The following is a 23,124-nucleotide window of genomic DNA, read 5'->3' as shown; positions in this document are numbered from 1 at the left end:
GACAACCACAACACCATGCATTATGAGGCGTTCAAATTATACAACGTTAGTTTCTGAACTTATAACATTGAGGGCAAAATTACTGAATCTTAATTGGCCGAGACAGCGGGCACTTTTTTCTTAACCTTCTGTTCTATCGAGGAAAAAATACTTGAAAAATGATTGGTTCTCAAGTCGCTTGACAACGGCGAAGGAACTTACTTTGTTATAGTTTTTCAACAATGGCGTCTCGTCTCCAGGGAGTTGAGATGAATTTATCGATTGAAAGAACGAAGGTAGCGTCCGCACTACACCGGAGAAATTTGAGAACGCAGGTTTATTTCTACGGTTAGGCTTACCGTCCACACTAATCTGTCGAGGAAACGGAAATTTTCGAAAACGCTCTTCAAACCGGAGGAATTTGAAAACGCCGGCTTCGCGTTTTCGTGTGGACGGAAAACATTTTAGAAACGGAGCTTTTCTAACACGATGGCGTCACGATAATCAGGAGATCAGTCTGACCACGTTTTCGTCAAACACAAATCCAAAGTGACCGGTGATTGCGTTTTTAAATTTCTCCGGCGTAGTGTAGACGGAAAACATTTGATGCGTTTCCAGAGTGAAACCTCCGTTTTCAAATTCCTCCGGCGTAGTATGGAAAAAACAAAAAAAACAAAAACAAAAAAAACAGAAAACGAATGGCTCGTTATCAGGCATCTGTTACAAGAAAACTCTAACTGAGCAAAACTACAATTAACACTTCACTGCGTCATTGTTTGATCCTCTCTTATTTTTAAGTAAAGTCGTCAGCTTTCTAACCTTTACTCCACCTTACTGCACAGTTATTCCTCTGTGTTCTTGCTCGCTTGTAATTCCACTGAAAACTCTGCAAGCAAACAATACACCCAAGGGTGCTGCCTCCATGTAGATATCTCTTCTAAATCGTCAGTTAGTATATCAGCTAAATAGTATCTGATTTTTGTCTGCTCTTTCCCTCACAATTCGTATTATGGAATAACATTTTAACATTTTAAATGAAAAATATACAACAGGTAATACATGAAAAGTACCTTGATATCATTTTCCTGCTGGTGTTACTCTGTGTCTGACAGGTTAACAAGTGCCGATAACACCCTCCTGTCAATAAATAAGTGATAGCTTCAGAGTAGGCAGAATGTTTTATTAGCTTTTTTAATTAACTTTTATTTTAGTATTTTAGTATTTCAATTGTATTGTTGTAACTTAGTTTTCCATAGGGCCATAAGGGAGACTACAGTCTTTGACTGTAATTATGAGCCCTACTGAAATAAAGTGTTTAAAAGGGAAAATGCCATGCGTCACGTTCTTTTCTTAAATCAAAAGACACAGTTAGACTCTGATCGACAAGCTTTAAGATATTAAGAGACAAGAAGTCTACTACATTTAAGGTTATGAAAACCTCATGCGGTAAGAAAGGATGCAAGACAGGATTTCCTTGTTTACTCCAAACCGCAGAGTACATCTAACTGTTAATTGTAGTTTTGCAAAATACGAGGGCTGCGATCTGTTAGAATCAAGACATGTGCTGAGTTTGTTGGCGTTTGTTGGAAACTAAAAACCGTTTTCTGTTAGAAGAGGGTCCACAATAGGGTTCTCAGATCCCGCTTTCCCGCCCATTTTTTCGTGTTAATCCCGCCATCCCGCCCTTTTTAGCCTGGAAATCCCGATCCCGTCCACTTTTCAAAGACATTTCCGCGTTAATTATTAATTTGTTAAATTATTAAATTAATAATTAACGCAGAAACCTTTTAAAAATAGATATCGCATAAAAGACCACTAAAGGATTCAAAGGGTAGCAGATAAGTAAGCACAAATGATTATAACGTTTCTTTCTGTAAACGGTCAGTCCTGTTTTGTTTTCTTCTGTCCACGTATCAGTGAAAGAAAAAGATTGTTCATTTCCACGAGATGGCCCGTAAACACACCTGACAGATTCCTTCAAAGCTTTCAGCGTCTTCATTTTCTTTGAAATGTGGGCTAAGAATTTTTCTTTTCGAATGAAGGCATTCCTGCTCGCACATCCTTTTCGTAAATATACATACATACATTACTTTATTTACCCTCGGATTTCAGAGTAGCTTATGCAGCTAATATCTCCGTACATTTAACCATCAGGTGAGAGAGAGACCACAACACCGGGAACTACATCCCCTACTCTTTTCGATCAGTGTGTGGGTTCATTTACATCCCATAGAATTAATGGTGAATAAGGTGTGAATATGGCGACGCAATTTATAATGTCGCATAATTCGTTCGGTAAATCGTTATCACCGCCATCCGGTGTGGACCATCCTCGCCAAAACAAGCCAAGCGCCCGGTCAAGCGCTCTGAAAAAGGTCGAAAGACTAAGAAAAACTAGAAAGGATCGGTGGCAGAGGGGTGGTCAAGATTACAGGCGCAAGCGTCTAAAATGTCGGAAATGGATAGCCTGAGTAGCTTAACGGTTTTTAAGCAATTTTTGAGTGCGCTAAGAAAGCGGCGAAGCCACGATAACGAGGGCCAAAGCCGCGAGGAGCCAATGGACAGATGTCATTAATATCAGAGGCCAACGCAAATGATCGAAATAGGACTCAAAGACCTCATACAGTCTCATGATACTAACGTAATCAGGCGATAATGGTTACGCTTGACAGAACCTGATAGGGTAGAGAGCCGTTGCTATTCATTAGAAACCTGACACAGCTATATGCACAAAAGGTTCGTTTCTACCAGCTTGCGGTTTTTGCGCTGGTTAATTTACGAGTTCATGTAATAATTTAAATCCCATATCCCGCTCTATTCCCCCTGCGAATCCCGCATCCGAACCGTGCCCCATAAAAACACGAAATCCCACTCCCGCTCGTAATTGTAGTTCCTGCTTCCCGCCCCTGTTTTCAGCTCAAATCCCGAATATCACGGCGAAAAAATGCCAAATCCTGCATCCCGCCAAACCTATTGGGGACGCTCTTCAGACGTCATTTATAAAAAAAGCAAACAAAATATTATTTCGAGACTTTGTCAGCGTGCAAAATATCGAGACTGCGAGACGCGCATAACCGCTGAAACGAGACTGTGAGACCCGTGAAATTAGACGAAAACTTTGCGAGACCCGTGGTTTTTGAAGACCATTCGCCACCTTTTAATCTTTTAGCTTCTTCTTTCGAGGGATAGGTGTTTCTTTCCTTTGAATTACGTTAAATCACCCTCACAGTTAGACTGCAAAACAGTCGTTTTCGGACGTTATCGGAAAGCGCGAAGCGCCGTAAGCGCGATCCTGGCGTGCTCCAGACCTTTCGTTCGGATATCGACCGTCGCTCGCGTTTGCAAAACAATACGACTGTTTTGCAGTCTAGGCGCGAGAAAAAAACGTCTGGCACCCAAGGTACCTGCGTCGCGAAGTAGCGCACAAATCCTTGTTCTCAGTAGACCTCCAAGGAAGAAACAAATACCGGAAGTCGCTTTCGAAATCTCTGGGAATTCTCATTGGGTTTTGCCGATTCTCTTACCTAGCATGAAATGTAGAAACTCCTTGCCGCATGTTTCATTTATTTAGGTATTTTTTCCATTATTTATTAAACCCCCCCCCCCCCCCACCCCCTTTTCAATTTGCGTGAAGTTTAGCCCAGGCTACACTCGTCTGAATTCAGTTCGCACGGTGATTCTGACAAGGAGCGACCGATTAGCGTTCTGTATTTGCTGTCTAAAGGAAGTCTGCCCGAGGACATCATTAACTCCAATGAAGGCCCAAGTCTAACGATTTGCTAGTAAGCGTCGCCTATTATCGTACGTGAGGCGGGCCTGAGGAGATGTGTAACAACAACAACAACAACAACAACAACAACAACAACAACAACAAAAACCTTTATTAACGTGTCTGGGGTATTTAGCATTGCTGCTAATTGGGGACACACACAAAAAAGAAATTATGGATGTAAAAAATAAATAAGTATATATTTAAAAAAGTTAATAAGTAAACCAACTTCGGAATGAAAATGATTTTAAGATACCAAGATTTCGGACTGTAAGATACGGGAAACACTCTATAAGATACATGTGTCCATACTTGTGGTCAAGACTTTCAAGAGATGAAAAGAACAGTGATACCTTACATTCCTTCATATCAACTATAAGAAGAAGAGACATAGCATCTTTGCTTGGGGATAATTGTGAAAACTGCCCTTATGTTTATCCTGACCTGACTTTCATATTTACTTATTAATATTTTAATATTTACTTATTAACTTTTTTAATATATACTTTTTTATTTTTTACATTCATGATTCCTTTTTTGTGTGTGTCCCCAATTAGCTGCAATGCTAAATACTCCAGACACGTTAATAAAGGTTTTTGTTGTTGTCGTTGTTGTTGGAGCCCAAATGTCCCCAGGCGTCGACCTACAAGGAGTGACACCGAGAAGTGTTCAACAAAACTAAGGCGGGGGTTAACATGAAGGCTGTATTTTGGCTGGGTATTATGGTCTTAACGCAAATATCTCGTTCACGTTTCAAGCAGTCGAAAATCTCTCTGCTCATCCCACATATCTACGTTTTGGGCTGTATTGTAAATTTTTGGGTGATTTTTGGGTATATTTGGGGATAAAAAGTTTTTGTCGAAGGATTAGTAAAATTTATGAAAATAGGAAATTTGGAAGATTTGATTTTGCTTTAAAATTAGAATTTAAAGTTAAAAATGGGTAGACGTACGCCAAACAGTTGTCCACCAACCCGGGTCCCCTTTCGGGGGCAATCAACTGTCCGGTGTTGTTCCTAAACCCTTTTTTTCCTTTTAATCCCTCTTTAAACTTCCTAAAATTTCACTTAAATTCAGGAAGACCTCGGCCTTAATGACTTTATTCGTCCCAATATGTATAGGATACTTATGACCGAGAGTAGGTCTCGATAACTGTGTTTTATTGTGCATGTTTATTGTTATTATTATCAATATATATTGTATACGCACTTAAGGAGAACGTTATGCAGATTCCGTGAACTGTACAACTCGAATTCGAACTGAAACTTTCACTACAGCATTACACAACCTTGGTATATTCCAGATCCTCCCCGAGGCTCTCCGATGCCCAAAGCGCGAGTCGGAATAACAAAAGTCCACAAAAGATAACATAGCATGCATCTATAGCCAGGGTATTTATCACAACGATTACATAACATGCATCTAGGGTCTTTCTCGGGAGGCAGAGGAGAGAGAGCCTGGAAACGTGGTTGCCTCAAACGCAACCTCGCTACCACGTACTTTTGAAATCACAATCACATGAAACAGTGCGCACATTGCTACAAAAGAGACAAAAGACAGGCCGAGACAGGTTGCTCAATTACAGCTATGCTACTTGTTTCGCACACACCGAGCTCGCACCCCTGAACTCATTATAAACTTCTATTTCAAGTTCGCCTTTACTTTCCATGGATTAAAGAACAAGAAATAAACGTGTTTTGTGATTTTGTTTCATTATGCCTAAAATGTTGTCTTGTTTGCTCGGTAAGAGAAGGATACATTTTAAGCGCTTGATCGCTAGTTGAGTTGATGTGGGTGTGAAACCTCCAGCCACCGTTTTAAAGGATTAAATCGTCAATCGATCCAATGAATTGCGTATTTCGTTCTCCTCACTCTTATCCACTGGACAACGATTTTGTATCTGTCCCCAGTTGTCCAAAGGCTGGATAACGCTTTCTACCAGATAAATCGAGGATCCACGCTTTCAGCGCTTCGCTCCTTGCGACCAGTAATTCGAACACCCGTGGTCTGAAGGGCAACCGATCATTTAGCCCTTAAGGCGTTTAGCCCTAAAGTCAATTAGCCCCTAGCCGTTTAGCCCCGAACCAGAAGTCGAAAACACTGTATATGTCTCGTTCTTTCATTGAGCGTTAATGGGGTACTAATGGTTGAGGACCGGGTTAATCGTTTTGGGGGCTAAACGACTGGTGATGACCGCCTGAAGACAAGCGTCAGCCACTTCCTCGCCCTACCCTCCGAGGTTAAGGCGAGAAAGCGTCTGATGCTACAGACTAAGCCTGGCAGCGGTCTTAAATTCTCTTAATTGGGTCATAGCCATGGTTTACCCACGCTGGCACCCACGGTATGGTTTACCAAGCGACATGAAGACAGAGGGGAGCCTGCTGTACAAATATGATTTTGTAAATGTTTCAGTGGTAATTAACCCACTCGTTCTGATTGACATGATGTGAATCACTTAATTATCACGTCATGTTATGCTCACGACACTTACTGAAATTAGGGGTGTCTTTAAAAGGTTATACTGTAACTATGGCAACCTGTGTATCATGACAACGACTATTATTATACATTGAACTCACTATCTCTTTTCTGATTGGTCGAAAGCGTACAGTGAATTTTCGAAATCAGCGCCTGCAACGTCATACAATAATCATGTCAAGCACACTCAAGGTCACGGGTAATCATGTCATGTATGACCGCGGTGCATTAGTTCTAAGGGAAATCATGTTCAATGTATAATAAAACAATTACCGTAAATCCTCGAATTAGCGCCCCCCTCGAATAAGCGTCCCTCCTATCGGCCGAAATTTAAAATAAGCGCCCCCTCCCCTCCCCCCCCCCCCCAATTTTGTGGACGAGTGATGAGACAACAAAAGCTATATAGTTTTCGTCATGTAGTATTAGATTGGTACATTGCTTTAGTTTGTGAACACGTTAAGTGAACACTTTGAACACGTTAAGTACTAAAGGTGCCGCGATTAAAACTTTAGGATCAGTTTTTTACGTCAATAAACAGCTTATGTTGTTGTTTACGCCCAGATGATGCATTAAAAAAATAATCATGTCAGGCCACAATTTGGGAAAAATTAAATAAGCGCTCCCCCCGCCCCCCCCCCCCCCACGCCCCTCGATTAAGCGCCCCCTCGGGCGCTAATTCGAGGATTTACTGTATTAGATTCGGTTGTTGTGATATTCAGAATAATCAAGGTCTCGGTAAGGGTTATCAGCCTCAGCCTTCGGCTTTGACTGATAACCCCTTCCTCGACCTTGATTATTCTGAATGTCACAAAAACGTCATCCAATAATTGTTTATAACGCGTTCAACAATAACGGGGCATTTGTTTGATTCCATTAATTGTAGCACCAACTAATAAAAGTAATAGTATTGATCCAGCAAATTGTATACTAGGTAACTAGAATATGTTTTCAAACACCATAATGCGACCCATGGGGTTGACAGGTATGTAACCACTGGCTTGCCCTTCAGCGGATTCTTTTACCGCCCCGCTCTCCCAGGATTAGCCTTTAATAGCTGAAAGTATTTGAAAGTATTTAGGTAAAGTTGCCTTGAATGGCATATGTCCCCCATCAACTCTCTAGGCACCAGTTCTAAGCTCGTCTTTTGGAGATTAGTTTGACAGACATCTGTCAGTTGCTCTTGTCTGTTTCTACGGTTATACGGGAGCACATGGTGAGGAAGCTCTTCCCTGGCTAGCTTGGATGACAGTGGACGAAGGTGCAATTCTCTTTGCGAGGTAAGTAAAAGATAAATAAGCTTACCCTCGCTTTACTGCTCACGAAAAACATCCCAGAACTTATCACCCGCTGTACTGGTAAGCTTAACTATTGGTCCACCATCGATTACGATTTCTTTCGTTTTTTTTTTTTTTTTCTTGGAAGAATCTTAAGCTCAAGCACCCGATCAGAACAAAAATGTGGCTGACAAATCAAACCTGAAATTTCCTTCAGAGTACAATGTAGGTGTACATCTGTTTCTTACTTTGGTTTAAACTTGCATTTTTCACTCGGAGTAAGTCTAAATTTGTCTTTTAATTTAGTTTAAACCAGCATTCAGTTAATCAGTGGCAGGAATTTTTCGGCCGTCCCATTCTTAGCCTGCAAAAAGGCTTCTTCTCCGCACTAGATCGAACAAAAAGGTGCTAACAGATCAGATTGGACATTTCGTTGAGGGTAAGTCTACATTCGCTTCTTAAACTTTTGCTTCAAACCTGCGTTTTTTAATTCAGGGTAAGTCTAAATTTGTCTTTTAATTTAGCTTAAACTGGTATTCAGTTTACCAGTGGCAGAAATTTTGCGGCCGTCCCATTCTTAGCCTACGAACAGGCTCCAGATCAAACGAAAAGGTGCTAACAGATCAGAGTGGACACTTCGTTGAGGGTATGTTTAAAGTCATTTCTTACTCTTCTGGTTTAAACCCGGCCGGCATTTTTCATTCAGAGTAAGACTGAATTTGTCTTTTAATTAAGCTCAAACCACCATTTTACACTTGCGTAAACGGTTCATTCACAGCAGCAATTAGGCTTAAATTTGCGGCCATCCCATTCTCGCATTCTCGCCGGCTTCACAATTGGTGACTGAATTTCAACTAAAATCAACACATAAATCTAAGAAAATATAGAAGCAAAGTACGTGTATTGATCTTCTTTCCTCGCTCCCACTTTTTATCAATTCTTAAGCTCGATAACAAGAAATTTACAAACAAACTCACCTGCGACGATCTTGCACCTGTTGATTTCTACAGCTGATTTCTAGTCCTCCTGCTAATTTGACCGTGGATCGACTCCCAGTAGAATATACTTCCTTTGGCTTGAGACATTTTTGTAAGCTTTTGACTCCGTTTTTGTCTTTCCAAATTCCCCTACAAAAAGGAGAGAAAGTTCACATGTACACTGATTGCAGGGATTGCAAACAAGGACTTGATAAATGACTATTTATTCACAAAGCCATTAAAACGGCTCGCTCTCGGTTTCAATCGACTTTTCATAGTTGACTTGGGGTTTGCTCCCTCGCCAACTATTTAACAAATAGATTCCATGATGACGTCAACATGTGGTAAGAACAAAAAAGTGGCACACGAGGCGATAGCCGAGTGTGTCACTGATGTTCTTACCACATTTAGACGTCTTCTGTGATCTATTACTGAACAGACGCACGGCAACATGGAATCTATTTGTTTTATATAATAACGAAACAAACTTCTACAGATAAAGTGAGTGTTTTTTATTTCAAAATCTTTCAACTCGAAAGCCGGCCTTTGCCCACTTTGGCAAACACGAAAAAAGCCATTTGACGTAATCTATTGTCTATACAAATTGAAGCAATCTCATTGGTTGCTATGCGTAGCAAAGAATTGTGATTGGTCTGGGAAAATCACGCCACTGTCAAACTTGACTCCAGCGTCGCTTCTCGTGGAATGAAAACTTACAGCAAAAGCAAAATTGAGCTGCGAAATATACAAATCTTAAAGAAAATGCAGGATAAGTCAAGTCAGTTTTTGTCATCAGAGCAGCCCTGTGAGCCGAAAAGCTTGGATATTGCCTCGAATAGTGCAGGAGTTGAACAACTACGCTCGGAAAACTTGCGGATGCGGTCAACCTGGAGGCCATTCGATTCGAGTTTTGAATGAAAGGTGCGTTAGTGATGATGGAAATTTGTGTCCTTTATGGCTGGTGATTCTCAAATCAGTTTGAAATAGTGTCGGAGACACGTTTTGGCTGTGATACACTTGGTCGTGAGCTGTAGTGAGCTATACTTTGCTCGCTGCTGTGCCCTGAAACGGACTGGAACATTCGCATCGGAAAGCAAGGTTATGTGTTTATTTTAAGTGATTTAATTTTAAGAAGTGGTTTTGATGTTTCATTCCAGACAATCACTGTGCCAACAATTATTTTGAGACTGAGAAAAGTTCAATTTTTTAAATAAATTAATCTCATAAACATTTTGTTTATTGGGTTTGTTAAATTCGAGACAAAGCAGTGGTTCTCAGCTTACCAAGACTAATTTTGTGTTTGGTTTAGTCTCGCTCGACTGCCGACTGAGACTGCTCGGGTATTTTTTCTGAGTCATTGTCTAGAACAGAAACGGGTTTATTTTTCTTCTTCCTGCTAGACTATGCTTCTGGTACCTGTTCAATGCCTGGACAAGACTTTCTTGTTCCGTATCTTTTGCGCAGTCATGTAAAATATTATCTAAATTCTCAAAACTTTCCGCCATTTTAAAACACAGAGGGAAAAACTTTGAAATGATGACGTCAATCCTGCATCTGTCGTCTAATAGATCATAGGCGAGAACCATTAAAAATGCGAGAATAACTTGGGTTATTATATAACAGCCAATAGAAACGTCCAGCCTGCCGTCTAATCGTTTAATAACTATCATGGATGAATGTCCTTTAGCCATTTTCAAACTATGAGTTGCCGATCACCTTCATTGCACGGGTTCCTGCCAGAAATCACCAAGGCCAAGGTCAAACGTAAACTGAGCAAATTAAGTTCATGATAAGTTCGACGTTTGCCTCACCCGAGTTCATCCGACCGAATTTAGATGGAACAACACATTCTATCTGTCTGAAGCAGACGGATAGAATGATTTGGTCGATCGAAATTCGAATTAAGCTGGACGTTTGACCCAACGGTCGAGTTTAACCTTCACTAAAACTGCAGTTTAGTTCATCTCAAGTGACGTTCGACCTTTGATCTGGGCCTAAATGTACTTGGGGACCCATTAACTACAGTGTACATGTGTGGATAGGTTCATATGAGTAATGTTGACAGAGAGAGAGAGAGATTGTAAATGTTCGGCTCAGTCATGCAATCCATCATTCATAACTTATTCTGACAGTCTAACAGATGACCCAGATTTGTGTCACGATCGCTGCTTTGCACAGCTGTCACGCCATCAAAAATAAAAGTCTTGAACATCCAATAAACTACGTCAAGAATGTGAGATATGATAGATGATTGATACATAAACAACCTTGCAAAGATATAGATCTGTGCGGTTTTCCATTCACACCATTTTCAGAAAAGCGTTTCAACCAACTGCACAGAGCTTTGAATTGAGACGCCATGTTGGTGCCCCTTTGAGGGCCGGCCGTGCAGAAATAGAGCCATCTATCTTTGAGTTTTGTTTTTGAAACGAAAGGTTATCACTCTAGAACTCCGCCACATTGAAATTAATACTTCTTCTAGACCATGAACTGTTCAGTTAGCAAAAACCTGAGTGATAAACTCAACTTTTGACCTACACGAGGGCCTTCTCGAGCCGCCATTCTATTGTCACGCAACACACAAACTTAGAAATTCAAACGTGCTCTCTAAACAAAATGAGGAACCCTGTTGAGCTGAAACGCTGTAAAACGTTAAGTGATTAGAGGGTCTTGCACCTGGTAAAACTAAAACTTTAGAAGGACTTGTAATTTTTAGTCTTGGAAAATGATGACGTCACAAGAAACCGTCTCAGCTAATTTATTTTCGTGACAACAAAATCAATTATTACTTAAGGACCCATTATCCGATTTATGCCAAAGGATCGGTTAATGGGCCCTTAATTACTGTTCAATTATTAATTAAATAATCTTAGGGCCTGATTATGTTAAAACTGCATGCATGGGCTGTTTAATCTCTACATCCTATTTAGAAAGAGAAATATGGATTTTTTTTTAGTATTGTGCTCAGAAGAGAAATTTAAGTTGGCCCGGTTAGCCAGGGTGGCCTGGTGATGCATGGAAGATTTTCAGCCTAGTAAGCCAGGGCTGGGCTGGCCCAGTTGTCATGTATTTGCAAAGTTGATTTCAGTTGTATTTAACTGCAGACATGCCGACATATCAGCAAAACCAAGCCAGCCCAGCTCATGCAATCAGACCTCAAATGTTGAGCTTAATAGGACAAAAAATGTTTACCTATTGAAAAGACATGCCTACTTGAGCCTATAATCTTTTACAAAGTACAAAATACATTTGTTGACAACTTTTAGTAAAAATACAAAAAAAATATTGTAGTAGAGGTTCAGATATATCAAACATTGTTATCGAGTATTGAGTGTGACACTGAAGGAAAAAAAAATCATAATTTTTTTCTTGTCACTCTCTATATTTCATCATCATTACACTATCATAGAAAAGAACAAACTTTCAACCTACATCAAATTAAATGGCCACTATGATTCTTTTTATGTGTCCACACATATGTTGAAATTAGGCTCTAGTAAACTTAAAGAGGTTGTTAAACACATCTCAAAATTATTCTGTGTTGCATTTCATAGGCTGCCATTTCCAGGACACAAGCCTATGCCATTGAGGTAGGGTTGAAAATTAAATGACCCACCCCCTTTGAACAAAAAAGCTCATGATATTAAATATTAAATATCATATCACACCACTGTAAATAAATTTCATTGTCAGCAGTGTGGCAGGGATCTTTATACAACACCTGCTTGTAAAATCTGATCCCCTCTCAACACTTCTTACTTATCTTTTCATGCATGCACCATTCTCAACAAAAACATTTGTGCCAGGGGAAAAAGTTAAATACAAACTAACATGTCTCACCTTAACAAAAATTTATATTTGGGTTTTCTGTCACATTTTGGCTAAAAATAAATACACATTTTGCAATTTATCAGTTTATGCTCAGTTTATGCTGCTAGGTCATGGTGAACCTGACACCTTCCATATATGTCCTTATTTATGAAATTATATGATTGTAATATTTATTTATTGAGAAAGCCATCTGAATGACTTTTTCCCACACTACAACATGAAAAACTTAAAAAAAAAATTCCTGAAGCTAAGGAAACTCAAAATATGTCAAAGAATTTGTTTAAATTCCTGAAAATATTTGCCATTTTGAAACAGCCACGTCATTGAAAAAAACACATCTGACAAATAATAGCCTTAAGCCTAGCTTAATTAGGTGCTTTTGATGTCGCAATTTTAGGGAATTGACCACCAAATAAAATACAAATAGTTTAAAATTATAAAATTGATGCTGATTGATATTATGCACAATTTTCATTACTATATTTACAGATGACTTCCTGGAGTCCCAAAAAGCCATAGAATGTAGTACATCTAGGTCCAACAGTGAGGTATGTCTTCAAGGTACTAACAAATTATAAAGTACATCATTCATCATTCATTACATCAGGCCATATTTGAAAACAAAACTGTACCTACAGAGCTTATGAAAGCCACCAAACAATTTTTGGTCCCCCTCCCCTCCCCCTCAGGGGATATGAACCAGTCAAGCAGACAGACACAAGGCCCACACAATTGCTTGCCTTTAGATGGCAAAAACAGCTCAGCTAAGCATAAAAACAATAACTTCAGATTCACAACTTACATATATGCCACTCCTTGCCTAGACAGAGAGCAATTCAGCCCTTGATCCTGGACTCCCTAGCACTGCTAGGTCATGGTGAACCTGATACTTTCCACATAATTATGTCCTTGTCAGAGCCCCCTCAAAATTTCTAAGTTACACTGAATTGGTCAGGAGAGAGGGGTTTGCCTGTTTGTGACACAGGACTAAAGGCCTATGAACCCTTACCTAGACAGAATGGGATTCAACCCCTGACCCTCTACCTCCCAGTGGGGTTGATTAGCTGAAGTACTTATGGCTATCTGGAACAGGTGTCAAAGACAGCCCTCTCCCCCACCATCACGCCTTCTGGATTTTGCCAACACTGTGCATTTCAACATTCTGAGCAGATTTAGACAGAGATATAAACAGTTAATTACTTGCCAATTAGCTTTAGTCTCTAAACAAATCACCCTGTAAAAAGGTAGCTTTATACAGTATGGTAGCATTCCACTAAATTGAACTCAGTTAACTCAAACTCCCAGCTAACTCAACGTTTTCCACACTCCCACTGGCGAGCGGGTGAACACTAATTTCCAACACTGGATACAGTGTAGCTTGCATGCAAACGAAGTAAGTATCACTAAACATTTCAACTGACTTAAAGATTTCCATATTTTTACATTGTACTTACAGCTCCAATGAAAACAGGACAATGTTGCTCTTTGTGTTACAAAGATGTTGCCTATGGCCATTCTTGCAATAAATGCAAACAGGTAGTATGCACATTTCCATCATGTTCCACGTTGCATGAGGAAGATGATTTTCAACCACCATTCTACATATGTAACAACTGCACAGACCAGGAGGATGCATTGCCTTCAGGTGCCTAAAAAAGAATTTTTAATATAATTAAGGGATTGCAGAATATGTTCATGAACTGCAAATGCATTTAAGGTATAAAATGTAATGGAGAATATTTAAGAAATAGAAAACATGTACCTTGTTTCTATCGAGTTATAGAAACACGTGTGGAAGTTTTGGAGAACGAGAAATGCTGTGGAAACACAAGCCGCAGGCGAGTGTTCCACAGCTTTTTCGAGTTCTCCCAAACTTTCACGAGTGTTTCTATTAAACAATTAGATTATGAGCTCAAGATTTCTATCGCATGATAGTTGACGAGAGTGCAGCCCAAGTCAACTATCATGCATAGAAATCAAGAGCAAATAATCCAATTGTTTCAGAATAAACCTACTAGTCGTTCAAAACTTTCATCTAAATCTTCTTCACAGACACTTCAAAAACACAAAGCGGCCCCCAACGCATGCTGCTACGCTACTCACTATCTATCACAAAATAGAATGTGAGTAGCTTAGCCAATCAGAGAACAGCATTCCTGATAGAATGCTAGTAGATTTATAATGGTAATAGGACTGAGTGGAGTCCAATTTGGTCTGTAATCACACAAGTGATTAACAAAATCGGACGACCGCGAAGCGGGAGTCCGATTTGTTAATCACGAGTGTGATTACAGACTGAATTAGACGACCCGATGTCCTGTTACCAATTAATCATAACAATTAAAATTTCCCACAAAAGCAAAAATTCATTTGAAAAAGAGCGTTTAATAGGGGGGGTAGTCATTTTTAAATATCATGATCAAAAATATTGAGAATAGCTTGCAAAATGGCTGTTAAGTTTTTTTCAAAACAGTCACCAGAGACTAAACCTCCACAATTTTACAAAGTCAGTCTCTTGAATTGGTTACCATAGTGATTGTAATCAATGTTGTGACTGGTGGATTTAGTGGAGAGGACTTAAAATGATTGGCTCATGTAACTGTCCGATTACAGGTGTCCGATTACAGCCAACTGTCCGATTACACTGTCCGATTACAGCTTTGCAGATTAATTAGAGCAAAATACAGCAGTTTATGCACCAATCACATTTGAGGAAATTGCAATTGTTACGATTAATACTAAAACTCGATAGAGACACAGAGAACATGTTTTCTATTTCTTTTAGAAAACACCGCAACAAAAGGAAAACAAATTGTTAACTTTTATTATCAAAATGTAAATTGTCTTTGTTCACACCATCATTACGTCAACAGCTCATGTTTCTATCGAGTTATAGAAACAAGATTTTTACCAATCAGCGTGCATATTTTCTTAGGACTGCTTTCTAATAAGTATATAAGGAATTAAATGAAATACTTATTATTAATAAAAACAAACATCAAGCCAAGGCATGATGTTATTTATGACGATAAATTGACCTATTGTATTCAAGGCACATATTTGTCGATCCGATGGTGGTCTGTCATGTGACATAACAGCCAATCATGTTAAAGAGTGTTACCTATCCGCCAGTATAAAAGACTGGTCGCATTCTCAATCATTCCCTCTTGCTTTCACGATCACAGCGAGTATATCTCTTGGCGATAACATTTTTTCAGGCAAGTTGAAGACATATTTTGCATTGTATTAGAATGGGTCTCCCTCTAATTTTTATTCTGGGGCATTCATTCATTAGACGTTTAGACAACTTCGTTGTTGCAACCCTAACCTTAACCACCAATTCTTGTTAAATGATGTTGCCACATTTAAATGGCGTGGTGTTGGGGGAAGAACTGTCGCTAAGACGTTGCAATACGACCTCCCCGTGGTCGCTTCATTCGCTCCAGACATAGTCATTTTACAGCTGGGAACCACTGATCTTTCTCGTCTTGATCCTTTAGTTGTGGGTTCTTCTATCGAGGAGCTTGTTACCGTTCTGCACGACACGTACAACGTTAAAGTGCACCTAACCCCAAACTCTTTTTTTCGCGAAAACTAATCTACTCGTTATTTGAAATACTTCTACGAAAAAATTTTTGGATTCGGTTAAATCCTCGATTTTCTGTGCCCCGACGAAATCTTGAAAAACAAAACACCGCCATTTTGTTTCACGACCGAGTTTGAGGAGAATGGGTCCAGCGGCTGTTGTGACGTCTACCCGGGAAGGTTGAATATCTCACGTCCTCTCATTTTCTTCAGGATGGTACAATACACATTAGAAAAGTGCACACAGAAATGCCTTCCAGAAGTGCTATCGGCTATTGCAGCAATATCCCAGATCTAAAAAAAGATATACTGTATAATTTACTGGCGATGATCGGTCAATGGTAAAATGAAGACATAAATGATGGTTGATTTTGTTGAACCGAAACGAGCGAACTGAGTCTGTGAGAACCATTGAAGAACTCTCACTAGAATTTGTTCCGCAGGCTTTCAAACGCTATTTTCAAAATTTTCTGCTTAAAGCCAACCAGCAATTTGTCGAAATACTACCGACAACCTATATCTTCCAATCCTGCAGTATTTATAACTTAGCCGGCAAAGTTGTGTGATCGATCAAGAACCTTTACGACCAACTATGCTGATATGTAAATAGGTCGCAACTATACGCCGCCAACCAACACTTATTTCTCGTTCGATTTAGATAAAAGTCGAAGATTAATCCTTTAGAATTACATGATAACAAAATTGTTACACTCAAAAAGTTTTTCGAAGGTTTGGGAATCAGCAGTGCGACAAACATTCTATGTAATAGTGTCGAAAATAATAATGACCGCGTAACATTCATGTCTGCGGACCGCTTAGGGAACACATCCTTTTCGCTTATCCGACGAATTTCACGGCGAGCTTTGAAAAAAATTTACACTGGTTATTTGGAGTTACGACTTAAAACGTGTGACTATGTGAAATCGGTAATTGTATGAAATGTTTCCTTCCCAATTCCGCCTTGCTGCCCGCAGCTTCAAAGATACAGGTCCAAACAATTCTACGATTTTCAATCGATCGAAGCCAGTGTTTTGGAGGTCATCATGTCTCGAAAACTGAAACACTTACGTCGCTCTTATAAACATGAAGCATTCCAGAAAGTAAAACACAAACTGGATTTAATAGAACAACCATACCTTGACAAAATACGTTCTCGCGAAGGACAAATGTAAACGGGCTATAAACACGCGTAGGAGTCTTGTCTTTAGGTGACGAAATTACCATCCAAAGCAGTCCTTGAGTTTTCATTCCTGCTTTTCGTTTGCCTGCTCCTCCACGTCGTATCTAGTTTTCCATTCCTAATATACAAGCAGCTCGTCCGCAAAGAAATCTTCCCCGTCGTCGCTTGAAATGTTGCAAATTGTTCTCAAAGCTCTAAGCAGTGAGTTCACGCTTGTCGAACGTGCTCGATCGAAGTCTATTTCGGTGTCTTCCGAATTGAAACCTAACTCTGACTCCAGTGACGAAAAAAAAAAGATTCTGGAACAAAACTTGGACGTTTTAGTCCCAAAATATATTGGAACGATTAGTTTTGTTTTCCATTTTCTCGAGCAAATACAGAGAGCTGACTGAGGCGCCATTGTGTTTGGTTCCTGGGTAGACGTCATCAGCAACCGCCGCCCCAGACTCCCTAAAACGCGGTCGTGTAACACTTCAGGCGCGACTTTGAAAGGACATAGAAAATCGAGGATTCAACCGAATTCAAAAACTTTTTCGCCCAAATGCTTCGAATAACAAGTGGATTCGTTTTAGGAAAAAAAAACATTTTCGGGTTAGGTGCACTTTAAGCTTATTTATGTCTGCCAAACCCTTCTGGGGTCCGATCCTGTATTCAACACGCGTGTCCGCGCGTTTAACAAATATGTTAAAACGTTCCTCGAAGCCCTCCCTTATGTCTTTTTCTGAGGACATAGAGGGTTTTGGATGCGACCCAGAGATTTCTCGCGCGTGATGGTGTCCACCTCAATAGGCAGGGGCAATATAAGTTTTTTCGGAGCCTCAGAGGGGCCGTTTTAAAGTCATTACGCATTTGTTCAATTGTCGACCATTAGGCCGAACTATGCTGTTTCACGCTAATTCAACCCATTTTCTTTTGATATATGTATAGTGTACATTTTACACCAAGCCGTGTCTTGTTGCCTCGTGATTCAGCTATTTTTGCGGTTTTCATTTGCCGCATACCTTTTCATTGCTGTTTCCGTTGGCTTATCATTTGCCCACCTGTGTACACAGTACATTTGTGCCCGTGTTATACGGTATGCACAGTGCATTAGTGTGCCTTTGTTTTATACGTTATGCACAGTACATAAGTGTGCATTCTTTTTATATGGTAAACACAGTACATAGGTGTCTATTTGTTCTATACCGGCTTTGGTTATTGTTTTTTGCTTGCAGTTTACCGCATGAGTATACAATCCATTTTGATCGCCTATTTCCATAGGCGTGTCCAATGCACTCGGTATTACTGTCAATGCATATCTATTTATTCATGGAGATGGACTTTTATGACTGTTATTTATCTCACTTATCGCAATTTACAGCAAAGGCGTTGTCTCGGTCTGATAACAGTCTTTTTAATCCTTTTTCACATACCGCAATTATTTGGCAGTTACTTTAATCCGGCACCTCTGAGGGTGTCTATTTAGTTATATATTTCTTCCCGTCCATGTAATTTTCTTAAGCTCATTTTACATTGTATGCGGTTAACGCTGTCACCTAACATCCGTTATTATATAGTTCATTTCTTCTCGCTTAATCATGCCCCCTAAGAAGCGTACTGCTGGTCCTAGAAGCCGTTCTAAGCGTCTTCGCTCGTTGCCGCCTGCCTCTGATCTGCAAGAGGCCGAGCCAGCTGCAATAGAGCAAGATACCCAGTCTACTGCAGTCCCGGGGATGATCCAGTTAAATCTCCAGGCACTCACCAGCACCATTGCCGCTGCTGTCTCCGCGGCCGTGAAGGACGCCATGGCCACGCAGCATCAAGCGAGTGTTCCGGCCAGCACTACCACAGCACTTGGTCAAGTTGACCATCTGGTGAACGAGGAGATTTCAAACCTCACTCAACCCACAGGTACGCAAGGCGCGGATCCACCATTTTCTCCCTTGAGTGTTGGGGATGAACCCCGCCAGCTTTTTACCAGCATTGGCGTAGATTTAGGTGCTAGAGTTAGCTCAAAAACAAAAGCAAAAATTTGGGCTCACGGATACATAGGTTTTGGTGTGTTGTTGTCAGTAGCTCCTCCCCGTGAGCGGTATGCCTTATCTATGACCTCCCCTGGTGGTATCTCGGTCCTACCCCACCTAACTCTTGAGCCTTATCACACGCCAAAGAAGGTGACAATTATTCAGCAGTGGATAACTGCCTTTAACATTTTCGTCTCGATTTATTCGGAGAAAGCTGCTGGTGACGCCCCAAAGTTGATGAAATATTGTGAAGTGGTGCGTGATCTTTCTCATAAATCGGCCGACTGGCTTTTTTATGACGAGCAGTTCCGCTACTTAAGGCAATCTGCACCTCACCGTTACCCTTGGGATCAAATCCACTGGGAATTATGGCTTAGGGCGATGTCCAATTTTTGCGGCAAAACTCCATCATCCGCAGCTGCGGATAAGGCCCACGCACGAGTCCGTTTTCGACCTTCTACCAGCAAATTTCCCAAAGGGACATGCTGGACATTTCACGCCGGTAAGCAGTGCAGGGGATGCCAATATGAGCATGGCAAGTCAATGTCAGGTCTCCTCAACCCACCAGCACCCCAGTGTCGGAAAATCCGGATCACAACTTACTAATCCAGGTGTTGGACAGCCATCCAGTCACGCCCGTAAAAGCGGACCGGTCTGAGAATTTATTGGCCGGTTATAGTCCAACCCTAAAAACCCTATTAGTTGACGGTTTTCGGAACGGTTTTCGAATTTCTTACATCGGTGAATTATCTTCTTTTGAATCTCCTAATTTGCAAAGTGCCCTGCAGAATCCGGAAATTGTTTCTGCAAAATTAATGAAGGAAATCGAAGCTGGTAGGGTTGTGGGACCTTTCAAGGCTCCACCTTTTCCCATTTTTCGCACTTCGCCCATTGGCATAGTTTCCAGGAAGGCTCCTAATGAATTTAGATTAATTCACCATTTATCATACCCAAAAGGTTCGTCTGTAAATGATTTTATTCCTGACGAATGTTCATCAGTCCATTATGCTACTATTAGTGATGCCATTCATATTTTAAAGAAATTAGGTGTGGGTTGCTTTTTGGCTAAAACGGATATTAAGTCCGCATTTCGTATAATTCTTGTTCACCCGTTGGAGTACCCGTTACTCGGTATCAAATGGACAAATGAATACTATTTTGATCGTTGTCTCGCTATAGGACTAAGGTCTAGCTGCGCGATTTTCGAAAAGTTCAGTTCTTCTTTAGAGTGGCTTGCAACACTTACATGTCTCTGCCGTTTTGCATATTTTAGACGACTTTTTGTTTATTGCACCAAGTAGAGTTAAATGCGGTGAAGACCTTCATAAGTTTCTCGATATGTGCAACTTTCTTGGAGTCCCAATTGCCTAGGACAAAACAGTGGGGCCGAATACCACTTTACAGTTTCCTGGTATAGAGCTCGATTCTGTGCGGCAGGAGGCCAGGTTGCCGTTAGACAAGCTTACCAAATGTCGTACCTTACTACATCACTTTCACAAGAAACGCTCCGTCTCTGTGAGCGAACTGCAGTCTTTAATTGGCCTGTTAAACTTCTGTTGTTCTGTTGTCATCCCAGGCCGCGCTTTTTTACGCCGCTTAATTGACCTTACCAGCGGTCTAACAAGCCCTTATCACCACATCCGTTTAAACAGAGAATCTAAACATGATACCCGTATGTGGTTAACATTTCTAGATAATTTTGATGGGAGGGCTATCTTTAAAACGAGGAACGGGGAACGGGGAATCTTTAAACTGGGGAATCTTTAAACTGGGGAATCTTTAAACTGGGGAATCTTTAAACTGGGGAATCTTGAAACTGGGGAATCTTGAAACTGGGGAATCTTTAAACTGGGGAATCTTTAAACTGGGGAATCTTGAAACTGGGGAATCTTGAAACTGGGGAATCTTGAAACTGGGGAATCTTGAAACTGGGGAATCTTGAAACTGGGGAATCTTGAAACTGGGGAATCTTGAAACTGGGGAATCTTTAAACTGGGGAATCTTTAAACTGGGGAATCTTTAAAAGCGGGAATCTTTAAAAGCGGGAATCTTTAAAAGCGGGAATCTTTAAAAGCGGGAATCTTTACAAGCGGGAATCTTTACAAGCGGGAATCTTTAAAACGGGGAATCTGTAAAAGCGGGAATCTTTAAAACGGGGAATCTGTAAAAGCGGGGAATCTTTAAAAGCGGGAATCTTTAAAATGGGGAATCTTTAAAAGCGGGAATCTTTAAAACGGGGAATCTTTAAAAGCCGGAATCTTTAAAAGCGGGAATCTTTAAAGTGGGGAATCTTTACAGTGGGGAATCTTTAAAAGCGGGAATCTTTAAAATGGGGAATCTTTTTTAAGCGGGAATCTTTAAAAGCGGGTGATTTCTTGTCAACCACTGTTTCGACTTTCCGTCCTTGTTCCTGGTTTTTGTGATAAAAACGGCGCCAACCGACCCTTCCCCTATCACATCTTGTTCGCCGAGATCATTCCATTTAAACTGTGGAAGACCTTCAAAGCGACCGATTCTTTCTTCTTTAAAGTGAATGCAATGGGCACTTTGAAATTGTCTTCGCATGACTGCATGGTGTAGAAAGAGGTATCATCAAGAACACAATGACGGATTATACGCGAAATTCGCCGCCACATCGTTCGGGCATCGAGCATCGAATTACTTTATTGCTGGTTTTCAGTGTCACGCCGTTCAAAATAAATCAAAATCAAAAATCAAAACAGTTCAAATGATAAAGTCCAGAATCTTGAAGAGAAAGAAGGTAAATATGCAAAGACTTTCGCCAAGATTCAGGTCACAGCAATGTATCTTACGCAAGATATGCGGAGAAATTTTTCACCCAAATTTATAGAGATTTTGATGGAGACGCCATGCTGGCGCCCATCCGGATGGCGGCCGGAAACCAAAAGAAACATCTGTCACTGAGTTTTGCTACCAAAGCGTGAATTTATCTCTTCAGAAACTCAAAAACATTTTAAAAGTAATACTTTTTCTAATACATGAACTCTTCAGATAGCCAAATTCCCCGAAATAAGTCACTCTTTTAACCAACATGACAGCTTTATTGCCCGTCATGTAAATGCCGCGTCACGCAAAAGCTTAGAAATTCAAGCGTAGTCTATTACAAAACCAAGAACCCACTTGGAGAGAAAATTTGTATGAATATTAGTTTCCAGCTGCTCTTATACATCATGAAAGTAAAATCTCAGGATGATTAATAGTTTTGTAGTTTGAATTTTAGCGACGTCATATGAACCAGATTTAGGGGACTGTTGATTTATCGATTAAATAACCAAAAACGCGTTTTCCCTGCCATATATTTGTCGTTAAGTCGTAAGTCCTTCCATTAGCACATGATAAGGCTACGATCCGGGGCTACGACAAATATCCATCGCTATGAAACGGAGTTAAGATAAATCCAGGCGGTTCGATTCTTTGGTCGGCGGTCTAGCGGATCTCAAAGAGTGAGAATCGAGATTTGAACCGTTCCGCTATCCCGCTAAACCGATGTGCTTTAATAGCGTGCAATATAATTACAATGAGTAAATACCACAACTGTCTCTGTACCTGTTGAGTTGATACATGTGACAGAATAAATAGCTTCCGGTGGGAAACTGAGAGATTCTCGTTCACTTCTAAGTGAAGATTAACGCTATTAACTATTCCCTGTTTTAAAGATTCCCCGTTTTAAAGATTCCCGCTTTTAAAGATTCCCCGTTTTAAAGATTGCCCATTTTAAAGATTCCCGCTTTTAAAGATTGCCCATTTTAAAGATTCCCGCTTTTAAAGATTGCCCATTTTAAAGATTCCCGCTTTTAAAGATTCCCGCTTTTAAAGATTCCCGCTTTTAAAGATTCTCACTTTTAAAGATTCCCCGTTTTAAAGATTCCCCATTTTAAAGATTCCCGCTTTTAAAGATTCCCCGTTTTAAAGATTCCCCATTTTAAAGATTCCCCATTTTAAAGATTCCCCGTTCCCCGTTCCCCGTTCCCCGTTCCCCGTTCCCCGTTCCCCGTTCCCCGTTCCCCGTTCCCCGTTCCCCGTTCCCC

The 23,124-nt window shown here is 40.4% G+C and overlaps 2 protein-coding genes across 4 annotated transcripts in view; one reads left to right on the top strand and one right to left on the bottom strand.

Moving 5' to 3' along the window:
• Nucleotides 1-13: 13 nt before the first annotated feature.
• On the bottom strand, nt 14-16,023 carry LOC145494831 (uncharacterized). Of its 2 annotated transcripts, XM_081474407.1 has the most exons (5): nt 15,636-16,023; nt 13,762-13,956; nt 8,477-8,626; nt 1,050-1,116; nt 14-865 (listed from the first exon to the last, which is right to left on the bottom strand). In XM_081474407.1, the coding sequence occupies exons 1-4, from the start codon at nt 15,761-15,763 to the stop codon at nt 1,074-1,076; spliced, it is 516 nt and encodes a 171-aa protein (XP_081330533.1). In that variant the 5' UTR covers nt 15,764-16,023; the 3' UTR covers nt 14-865; nt 1,050-1,073. The 2 variants fall into 2 exon arrangements, with proteins under 2 accessions (XP_081330533.1, XP_081330532.1); XM_081474406.1 differs by having other exon boundaries at nt 14-1,116.
• A 2,169-nt stretch (nt 16,024-18,192) lies between these two features.
• LOC145495092 (uncharacterized) overlaps nt 18,193-23,124 on the top strand; it is a 31,670-nt gene continuing 26,738 nt past the window's right edge. The window contains exon 1 of one of the 2 annotated variants that reach the window (XM_081474661.1): nt 18,193-18,971. In XM_081474661.1, the coding sequence (XP_081330787.1) occupies nt 18,650-18,971 (322 nt within the window). In that variant the 5' untranslated portion in view covers nt 18,193-18,649. The remainder of the gene's footprint in view (nt 18,972-23,124) is intronic. The other variant, XM_081474663.1, reaches the window with a different exon arrangement.

This window comes from Orbicella franksi, chromosome 8 (genome assembly GCF_964199315.1).
Source record: "Orbicella franksi chromosome 8, jaOrbFran1.1, whole genome shotgun sequence".
In the NCBI taxonomy this organism is placed as follows: domain Eukaryota; kingdom Metazoa; phylum Cnidaria; class Anthozoa; order Scleractinia; family Merulinidae; genus Orbicella; species Orbicella franksi.
This window is presented reverse-complemented; position numbering and strand designations above follow the sequence as displayed.